This window comes from Drosophila montana, unplaced genomic scaffold (assembly GCF_035044405.1).
Source record: "Drosophila montana isolate Dmon_TW-CO22-7 unplaced genomic scaffold, ASM3504440v1 contig_1505_1, whole genome shotgun sequence".
In the NCBI taxonomy this organism is placed as follows: Eukaryota; Metazoa; Arthropoda; class Insecta; order Diptera; family Drosophilidae; genus Drosophila; species Drosophila montana.
The window spans coordinates 2,260,658-2,272,041 of NW_026996452.1; the positions used below are offsets into that span (position 1 = coordinate 2,260,658).

Genomic DNA, 11,384 nt, shown 5'->3' on the forward strand with positions numbered 1-11,384 from the left:
ATTATTATTTTTATCGATTACTTTTTAAGTTATCGAATATCGGAAACAAACTTGATCTGCGCGGGCACTAGGAGGACCTACAGCCAAAATTTCAAGTCTCTTGGTGTTATAGGTTCTGAGGTCCTTGCGTTCATAAATACGGACGGATGGACAGACAGACAGACAGACAGACGAACATGGCTAGATCGACTCGGCTGTTGATGCTGATCAATAATATATATGCTTTATGGCGTCGGAGATACTTCCTTCCGCCTGTTACATACATTTGCACAAATACATAATACCCTTTTTACCCATTTTCAATGGGTTCAGGGTATAAAAAGATAAATGACATCGCTGGAAAAGAAATGGAACCATGGACAGTTCTATGACATTCGATGTTTACAGCACTGTCCATTAGTTGACTAAGCTCTGGATGTTTTTAAATTAATTAAGGCCAGTGGCAAACACGCTGCGTGTACAAAACTATTTCATTCATATTTGCTGATGTTCATTCAAGGCATGAGAGCGGCAACGAAATTCATCCCCTACCCCTCTCATTGAAAATGGACTCAATTTGCGACTATTATCGGGCCAGCACTGCAAAAGAATGGAACAACTTGACAATATTCGTTAAAGTTCAAGTTGATGTCAAAGTTTAAGTTAAATTTGACAGCAACTATTGCAGTCGCTCGCAACTGAGATCTCAGGGTCTACAACATTTAATCCGAACGAATTTATTAAACTAAACTGAAGATTCGATTTTAGATTTCACAACAATTTCTGAAATCCATGCAAGTTGATGTCAAAGTTAATGCTATTTGACAGTAAGTTGAATTTGACAGCAACTATTGCAGTCGCTCGCAACTGAGATCTCAGGGTCTGCAACATTTAATCCGAACGAATTTATTAAACTAAACTCAAGATTTGATTTTAGATTTCACAACATTTTTCGAAATCCAAGCAAATCGAGTTTTGACACTCGAAATATATTTGGAGCCTCTTTTGACCCTCTTGTTATCTTTCTCAATTCGCATGTGATTTTGGACTGTTCAGCTTAAAGAAACGTAATACTCCAACTTTTTGGGCTTTTTGAAATTTTTTTTATTTTTTTTCAGAAGTTTTAAATATTTTTGTTGTTGTTGTTTTATTACAAGTTGAAAATATGCTAAGCCGCAATATTGTTGTGTTCATATATAGTATGGCAGATATATATTCGCATGTGCAGTGAAACGTTCAGTTATCCTTACAATTTTATTGAGTACTCCAAAAATCAAACCGTTTTTACTTGAAATCCGAGTTTTCTTTTTGTATTTTTTTGTTATCAATACAATTACAAATATAGCGTCTAAAATATACAAAAAAGGAACAATTTATGGCGCTCGGGTTGTTCAAGAGCTTCTCATAATAGATTTGGTTTTTTTTTATTATATAATAAATGTAAATCGAATTTTGGATTTTTTTTTTGTTTTGTTCATATACTTGCACTTATTACTAAGACATGAGCTAAGAAATTGAAAATAAAAACTTTCTATTGAGAGTTGTTGTTGTAAAATGTTTTCCTTTAGTTATTAGTTTTTTCATTTTTTATTATAATTGTATTATTATTATTATTATTATGATTTCTTTTATTGTTACTACGGGAAGTACGCACTTGATGGCAATATTGAGTTGGAGGCAGCCGCCGATTGTTATGGGGCTGGCAGTTTTGAAAAAATTCAATCGTTGTTGAGGATTTTGAGACTACAGATTCATTTTTTGCTACTCTCGTTGATTTCCGGTTCCGGTTCTTGTTGTGGGAAACCAAAGACTTGTCGTTGTTTTGGGGACCCCATTGATGCATTCGTTGTTGTTGTTGTTATAGTTGTTGTTCTTGTTTTAAAGTTCGTTTTCGTTCGTTTACAAAATTGAGCGGTGAGCTGTCAGAAATGATAATAATACTGATATTAATAACAATCCAACAACCGATTTGAGCCAGAAACAGATAATAAACTACAATACGTATCAAAGTTTTTTTTTTTTTTCAAAGGAATGCGTGCGTTTTTTTTAGAATGTTAATCACAATTTGTATGGTTCTTCAATTTGGTCAAATGGTTACTACAACTACTTAGTTACTTGTACTACGAATATAAGTATAAGATAATGTTCTTCTAGGGGTAATACGGGATATTCTACTTAGTATACGGCACTACATGTCGGATAGTGTAGCTTGCATGAACGAATTTTTCACATGCTGTGGAAGGGTTTTTTTTTTTGTTTGTTTAAATAATATTCTTACCAATTTGTTTGTATTGCATTTCGTTACATGTAATTTATGTAAATTAAAGTACAAAAAAATTACAGAAGTGCTATATGATGATATAGCATCGCTTGTTATTAGAGCTAACGATTTTGATAGATTTTTGTTTATGTTTGATTTTTTTTTTTTTGATTTGATTTGTTTTAGAAATAATCCTCTGCCTCAGCTGTGTTTGGCAAATAAATGTAAATAAAACAAAAAATAATAATGTTAAAATATTCATATTTGGAATTGAATAGCATGAGAATTAACAATTCAATTATATTTGGACTAAGTATGTTTCTCTATATCAACTCTATCATGCTTTAAATTGAAATGTTTTCCTCGACTGCTTAAAATGGTATTCATGAGTTCCAAGAAACGTGGGATTTTTGCCAGTGAATAGCATAAAATATATACAGGTTGCTTTTGAATTGTATATATGTATGTACAATAGCAGGACTTAAATAATAATCATCCATCTGGCGACTACTTACGTGTCAGGGGTCTGGCTGGGTGCCTGGACCACAGATAGCGATTCTTCACCGGCGACAAATACGAATCACGGGCCACGGGGCTCGAGGCGCGGGGCAACGAGCTGGCACGGAACGGCACCAAATCATCCACATCCCACCAGAAGGGATCGCGCACAATCGATGAGATTGGCAGCCTCGGGCTGGGGCTCAGCATATCCCTGAACCGGTTGCGTGGATGGAAGATGGGAAGTCCTATTTTTGTGGTTCGACATGTGTGTTTATTGTCCAGTAGCAAAATCATCATCAATTTATGTTGTTGTTGTTGTTGTTGTTGTTGTTGTTGTTGTTGGTGGTGGTGTAATGTGCGTGTTGTAGGGTATACAATTAGATTTGTTGATTTTTGTTGTGTTTTGTTGTATTGCAATGTATACAAGAAGAGCAGAAAGAGAAATATTTTTTGCTTTGCTTTTAAACTAAAATACAAAAATTAAACAAAAAAAAAAAACAAGAAAAGACAACGCTTTAACATCAACAAATTTTTTGATATTTTCCATGCGTATGTAGAGTTTCGAAGTGGAAAATTGACCAAAAATCAGAAAATGGAGAATAAATAAAGATAGGAAAGAGAGAGGGAGAGAGAGAGAGAGAGAGAGAGGGAGAGAGGGAGGATAGGTGCCAGGCGCTACGGGAAGCAATTCAAAAAGCAAAGTAGGTGGGGAGAAGCGTTTAAATGAATTCAAGATTAAAGACTTTAAGCACGGCGCTTACTTTTGGGCTAACATTAAATTAATTTTTTTTTGTTTTTTTTTTTTTGCTGATGCTGTTGGTAGTACACTCAACACAAGGAGCATAATAAAAATGTTGTTGGATGGCAGCCAAAGTACATAAAAAAAAAATAAATAAAAATTTTGACAAATTCTAGCGACACACGCACAAAGTGACTGTAACAGATACGAACGCATCGCGAAAAATATGGCAACAATTTTTCAACACGTTCGTCATCATCGTCATCATCATTATCATTATCATCGTTGTCTTTGCGGTTGTCATTAACATTTTGTGTCGCATTTGGGCAATAGAAGCCATAATAAAGAACAACAACGAGAGAAATTTCGTCTCTTCTTGTATAAAGAAAAACGGTTTAGGATGAATTTAGATGTTTACCCTCAGCATCGTAGGCGACTTCGGTGGGACGTGGTCCCCAGCGACCGGCTTTGACAGGAGTGGGACTTGGTGAGCCGGCGCGCTCAAAAATGCTTGGCCTACTGGCGGCTGCATCGGCCGCCGCCTCAGCAATTGCTGGCAACTTACTTTCAAAGAGTTCATCCAACGGTTCCAGCGAGCTGGCCCGGAAGCTTGGCCGCGTGAACGGAGCCAGACTGGTGGCGCGATCGAACACCGAAGGTCCGCCGCGTGGCACGCTGCCCTCGCGATTCCAGTAGACCGGCGGTGGCACATAGGGCTCACTGCCAGCGCGTGTGCTGCGGCTGGGACGGAACGGCGACACCGAGCGACGTGCTGCAAATGGAAACGGAAAACAAACAAGTTCAAAGCTAAAACTCCTAGTAACAATTCGACGATATTCTGTAATAGGATCAATTAAATTGTGGCCCCCCTAATGAGATTGTATCTAATACCCTGATTTCCTTATTGTTAAATTCTTTTTGTTTTCCTGGTCGCTAAGAAACTCACTCGCAAAGTGAAAAGTTCATTTCGAGCAAAAGCAGTGCACAGTAAAATTTTAATTAAATTTTTTAATAATTAAATTCTCGATGCCTGCAGTTTGTTTGTCTAAGAAAAATTGAGCATTTAATTCCTGTTCTACGTTATGAAAAGTCTATTTAAATCCTTGCTTGTCAAGGTAACCATACATACGCACTTGAATAGAAATCCCATTTCATTTATATTCAAAGCTTTCATCGCCTTTTCTTTGACAATTCTCGTACAATGCGTGTGTGTGCTTATTTTTTCACATTTGCAAGCTGGGAAAAGATACTCGAAAACATGTCCAGCTGCCGCCCCCAAGTGGGTGTGGATTTCAAAGGAAATACTTAGTCTTATAAACCATGGCAATGCGAGCTCGCATCCAAAAAGAACATAACTTTCAAATTTACTATACGAGAGACATTTTAATCAAATGCATTTCTTTCGCTTCTAGTTGAATTTCTCTTGTTCAGATTGTTTAAGATTATGTTAGTACTTACCGGCAGCAGTTCCCAAAATAAACACAACAACCCAACGATGTTCAGACATTCTAACGAAACCCTAAACAACACACTAAACAAATTACATAGCACATAGTACATCGTACAAAATTACAGAACTGTGGGCACGAAACAAGTTATGACAATTTTTTTTGGATTAATTTAACTATTTTGTCGAATTTTTTCGATTAAATACTGCCAGAGGAAAATTAAACATAATTATATGTGTACATCATAAATTATACTGTATGTGAAATACATTGAACACAGTCTTCGTTAAATATTTCATTTGATTTGAAAAGTTTTTAGTTTGTTTTTTTTTTTTTTAATTATTTTGGCAGTTTATTTACAGGCACCGCACAGTGTATGTATCTATGTTCTTTTTTTTAGTAGTTGTGAGCTGGGGGAGCGACGAAGAAATGATATAGACAATCACAAACGAGGACGTGGTATTAATTGAATTCAAAAAAAAAACTTTACAATGTTACAAAAAAAAAAAAAACAGCAACAAATGTGTATGAATTTGGTATATACATTTAAAATACAGGACAAAAGTCAGTTTAGTTTTTCTTAAAATCGGTATATGCAAAACACAGTTGTTGGTATTTAATAGTTTTTATTAATTCCTTTTGTATTAAACTAAGAGTCTTCTCAGAGTTGTGAAAAGCCAGCTCAGTGCGACAGCGGTACATTGATTTATCAAACAGACTGTGTCGGCCAAAAAACACTTTAGCAGCTATCAAAACAAGTCTATGGTACAGCTGTTAGAAGAAATGTTTAAGGCTTAAAGTAGTTTGGGGATGGATACGGATCTTGGCTTAAATGATGGGAGCTGATGAGTTTTGTATGCAACGGCCGGTTAGAATGCTTTAATGACATATATATATATATATACATATATATATATATAATTATTAATTGGTTTATATGATTTCTATTTTCTGAGTATGTCTAAATTAAAATTAGATATTTATATGTGTTTTGTTTGGTTTTATTACTTTCGTTGTTTGTTTGTATAAATAAGTTAAAAATAAAAATTAAATAAAGCATCATATCATACAATGAAACATTTAACGAAATTCTTTTGTTGTTTGTTGTTGTTGTTGTTGTTGTTTGTTGTTTTTCTTCCATTTACTATATTGGGGTATTGGATTCTTTTTACAGACAAATTAATTTAAAATTATTATTTATCATTTTACTTGCTGTTGATTTTTGGTTGTTGTTTAACAATTTCTGCATAATTTTACAATTTACTAAAGCTAAGCCAAAACAAACGTTTTCAGCCTTTTTTAGCCTTTTTCGAATGTAAACGCTCAGTACATCAAACTGGCTGCAAGATATATATATAGTATACGATATACAGTGTTAAAGATATAGTTCGTTCAAACATTTATAGAAATTAGTCAAATCGAAACTTGAACAGCGCAAATTTCTTATGTCAAAAAATTTGCTTGTCAAGTTTCGAGTTGATGTTTCTTTTTCTTTTGTGTAAGTTTTTTGGCTGAGTTTGAAAAAATTCTGTTGAGTGTGATGTTGTTTGCTTTGCTGCTATTTTTTTTTGTTTTCGTGCTTACATTTTGTAATTTTTCTAGCTTTTTAACAAGTAGTCTTAAATTTTGTTGTCGTTTATCAATAAATTTCAAATTTCGTAGATTTTTATATAAATGTTGTTGTTGTTGTTTTGGCTACTTTCTGCTGATGTTCTTGTGTTTGTTTGTTTTTTTTTGACGTATTTAGTAAATGTCTTTGATATCCTTACCCTTGTTGAGTTCAGTCAACAGCTTATCCTCTGGCTCGTATTCCAAAGGCACCAAAGAGTTTGGTGTGAGTGGCTTGTCTCTCAAGTAGAGACCATAGCGAGATGGATATCTGAAAGGCACACACAATATCATCAGTATATAGTATCATGGATATAGTAGGGTATATAGAATTGCCACACACCTGCGCTCAATTTCTTGCATGCGCTTCAAATGATCATTCCAGGCCTTCTCTGCATCGTAATTAGCTGGAACTGCGAAGAGAATGCATATTAATCAATATGAAAATGTACGCAAAAAACCTTAATCAAAGCATTCGAATATTAAAACAGAAATAAAAGTAACGGAACAATAAATATATTTGCTTACATTTGAAGGCAAAACAATATTTTACTATATAGACTGTTAGACTGGGACTCTCAGCGTTTGCGTTATATTCCCATTTTTTGGTCAATAAAAAGCAGTTGGATATACGTACGATATTTATCCAATACAAAGCGGGTTTAACAATTAAAAGGCAGCAGAAAAGAAAAGAATTGAAAATAAAATAGTTTTAAAAAGTTGCATTTAAATAAGAAAAGCCTTGGGTATGGGAAAGATCAAGTGCATCAAATGAAATCAAATGATGATTGAATGCGATACAGAATACCTTGATGAATGTCATGAATGTGAAATGCACAATTGAATACACGTTTTCCAAAGCACGAGAAATTGTTAAGAGAACAAATATTTTATTGAATTTCAGCCAACAGAACTACATTAGAAAAATGACTATAAATCATTCCGAATATTATGCTACACACATATCAGCTAATGCTACAGATTCCACTCTTAGTATTTACTAAATATATAACTAAAATGTTGATTTTGCCTAGAGAGAAAATATCTTTTGTAGTGCGCTGCGTCGATATATAGTTTATATATATATATATATATATATATTTGATTTTAATATATATTTTTCTTAAATTTCTTGTATTTTTTGTCGAAAAACATTTATGTATTTTCTGAAACATTTATGAGAAAAAAAGAAAGAAAAAATTGGTTAGTTTCGAAAATCAAAAAAAAAAAACGTAGACTTGACTATGTGGCTGTGTGTGCTGTCGGGGTGTAGGGTATAAAATAAATAGAGCTTTGTTATGGGCACAGACGCGGGGAATGGACGCTAAATAATAATCACGAGAATTATATAAAAATAATTATGTATCTAAAATTGTATGCCTCAGTTATTTGATCCGAGGCACGCGTGAGCAAATTCAAAATGTTCTCCCCAGTCTTATGTACCTGCATGTATATATAAATGTATATATATATGTGTGTGTATGTGTGTGTTTGTGTTTACCAGCAGAAAGCTTATGAACATGTGTATTTTTTTTGTGCTCAACTTTTGTGGGCCTTTGCCAAAAACAATTCACCGAGCGCACAAATACTGAAAATCATTGACGTAATTCTATTTTGGCTTTCTGCAGTTCTTTCTTATTCAGTTCTTTTATTATTTTATATAATTATGAAATCATACAGAAAAATGTATCGTCACTTGGCAACCCGTTAGCAATTCAAGATGTGCTGGCATTAAGAATGCACGATTGGCATATGCAATGATTGACAGACTGATTGATTAATTGATGGCGTGACTGAGCCAGAAAATCAACTCGTTATCAATTCAATTGTTGATGTACAGCTAAAAATGCATGACTGATAGATGCAATGATTGAAGTGCGCTGACTGATTGACTGATGGATGGCGTGACGGAGCCTGAAGATCAACTCGTTATCAATTCAAGGATTGCAGCAAAGCTTTAAAATCCATTGATATATGCAATGATTGAAGTGCGCTGACTGACTGACTGATTAACTGATGAATGGCCTGATTGTTATAATTTTGTTGATTGATAGATGCAATGATTGAAGACCGCTGACTGATTGACTGATGGATGGCGTGACGGAGCCTTAAGAGCTTAAAAAAGTACTGATATATGCAATGATTGAAGTGCGCTGACTGACTGACTGATTAACTGATGGATGGCCTGATCGAATCATAAAAACAACCTGTTTTGCAAAGAATTCAAAATGCATGATTGAAATGCGCTGACTAACTGATTAATGGCGTGATTGAGCAAAAAAAAAAAACAATAGTAAAGTAATCAATAAAAGCTCTTAGGCAGTAGAATTGTGCGGGTTACTGTTGCTGTAGGATAAGTAGTAGTACTTAGTACAAGGGTTGATCCAACTGGGCAACTTACTTGTTCTGCTGTAATGATGATCGTAGATGGCACGAGGCGAGTAGCCGTAGGTGTCACGGCTCACTGGCAAATATCTGTAGCCAGATGACTGAACGCGCTCGTTGGCCGTGGCGGGCTCATCGTAGATGCTCCTGTATGTGGGCGAATCCAGGTACGAGCTGTATGGGCGAGAGGCTCTTGGCGTATCGTGGGCGCGAATATCCTCCGAGCCTGTGAAGTGGCAAAGGAATCAACAATAATTATAACTAATTGATATATACTACTGGGATTGCTTTACTTCATAAGGTTTTGTGCTATTTCAGCTATTTGGCTCATTGCCAAAAAATTGATTTCATTTTTGTGTTTCGTATTTTGAATTTTGTATTTTCTATATGAGCGCCTAGTTATTTTGCCTTGGCGCAGCAGCCACATTTTTTCGCTTTGTTTGGCTCATGAGCACATAGTTAAGATATTTTCAATATACATACATAACAGATATATATACATATATATATATATATGAATATATATAAATTGAAAAGAAAAAAGCTTTTCTGCGTGTAGCTTTTTTGGCCATTACGCTTAAATGACACCTGCCAAAAAATAGACCAAAATTCTATACGCTGCTTGTGCTATTTATGTAGCTCCCAAGTCTATAAGACTTTTTATAAGTTAGCTCTCTCGAAATACAAATCCATGGGATATTCATAGTTTAGTTCTAGCAATGCTAAATGGATATGATATTAATGCTTACCCTTCAGGGATCTGATGTAGGATTGCCAGAATTTGGCCTTCTTGCTGGGGCTCTCATTGCGCCCAATCATTTCCAAATGGTTTTTGAACATTTTGATCGATTTGTTTTGTGTCTTTCAAGCACAAGAAATATTCGTTGAACTCGTTCGCTGCAATACCAAAAAGTTTTCCAATTATATTTTTCGTATTTTTTCTCTCGTTTTTATTATTATGATACGTTTTTTTTTTCTTGTATTAACTTGCACTTTGCACCAATTCGAAATTTGTTTTCTGTCAACGCCAAAGTCTACGACTCTTGAGTTTTATAGCACGTTTTGGCGCTGTTTGTGAGTTGTATTCGATTGTTCAAATGTCAACACGCACGAGATTGGGACAGCACCAAGAGCTATAGATGTGGATGTGGATGTCCAAATCTTGGCTGACTCGGCGCATTTGTTCAGTTCGAAAATAAACAGACTGTGTGCCACTTTACAGCCGAGCAAAGTTTACAAAAAATTGTATAAAATAGTTGTCTACTTGTATATATATACACATATACATATGTCTATCTTCAGCAAGATCAATCACTAAAAATACATTTTCAACTCAAATAATATCGTCAGCATACGCACGTATGTATATACATATCAAAAAATTAATATATTAAGCGGCACACTGAATCTTTCACACTCTCTCTATATGTAAATATATAACTAGCCAAAATTCTATGTACATCAAGTCTATCTGCTGTTAGCTTGTGTGTGCGTGTGTGTGTGTGTGTGTGTGTGTGTGTGTGTGTGACGACGATCTGCGCGAGCTGCAGCTAAATTTGCGTTATTTTTAAATGTCCTTGAGTTGAATTTTTCCTGACGGGCGTCAGCTTAAAAAGACGACGCCAAAATTCTCAATTGAATTCATTCGAATTTTTTTTTCGTATTTTTTATAGTCAAGTTTTTATGTTTTATTTGAAATCGAGTTCGTATAAAATTCAAACACTTCACAATTCGCTTTGGTGGATTCGATCAAACTTATTCAATATTCACTTGGTGTCAAATGTCTTTGCTGGCTGCTTATATAATATCGGCCATTGGCAATCATATTTTGTCATATTTTGATTTCGAAATACTCAGAGATTAGCTACACACTTTTTAAATACAAAATATAATTGTACACTTTGTGATTGTTCAATAACTGCACGATAATTAAATTTAATTTAATTGATATTATTTATAAGTATTTATTTATTTGTTCATATAGTATTCAGTTTTTTTTTTGCTTGGCTTACAATTTGCTTTACTCCTAAAAAATAGCGATCTATCCTCAACGAAGAATTTTTTCAAACTGCAAACCATTCGAAATTCGCCTCACCAATTTTACTCGTTTCACAATTTTGCCATTTGTTTCACATACACGACAAAAGCACGATATTCCTTTACGGCGTAGGTAGCCGATCTATATAGTATCTATAGCTATAAACACACATGCGTGTGTCTGTGTGTGTGTGTGTGTGTGTGTGTGTGGCCAAAAAGCTCAGCAAGTTCGCGTATAGCTTTCGGCCAATTGGTGGGCACTCGAGGGCGGCATCTGACTCGCCCACTCATTGTTTTGCTCATAAAAAGAAAACCCGAGATTCACCCACACACACACACACATATAGTATAACATCATATTCATATTCGAAATATCTTCAGGGTATATTCTGTTTGATTTCTTAATTTTTTATATTTGTACAATATT

At 34.7% G+C, this 11,384-nt stretch overlaps 1 protein-coding gene across 14 annotated transcripts; it reads right to left on the reverse strand.

Annotated features, from left to right (window-relative positions):
- Window positions 1-1,059: 1,059 nt before the first annotated feature.
- On the reverse strand, window positions 1,060-11,096 carry Mf (myofilin). 14 transcript variants are annotated; one of them, XM_064689935.1, is made up of 8 exons: window positions 10,933-11,096; window positions 9,670-9,817; window positions 8,937-9,146; window positions 6,879-6,948; window positions 6,697-6,806; window positions 3,898-4,251; window positions 2,755-2,985; window positions 1,060-1,898 (listed from the first exon to the last, which is right to left on the reverse strand). In XM_064689935.1, exons 2-8 carry the CDS (start codon window positions 9,758-9,760, stop codon window positions 1,879-1,881), a joined length of 1,086 nt encoding a protein of 361 aa, XP_064546005.1. In that variant the 5' UTR covers window positions 9,761-9,817; window positions 10,933-11,096; the 3' UTR covers window positions 1,060-1,878. The 14 variants fall into 14 exon arrangements, 10 of the variants coding, with proteins under 10 accessions (XP_064546005.1, XP_064546042.1, XP_064546026.1 ...); XM_064689972.1 differs by having other exon boundaries at window positions 4,045-4,251; window positions 6,879-6,942; window positions 10,933-11,095; XM_064689956.1 differs by having other exon boundaries at window positions 4,045-4,251; window positions 10,933-11,095.
- Between the last annotated feature and the right edge of the window lie 288 nt (window positions 11,097-11,384).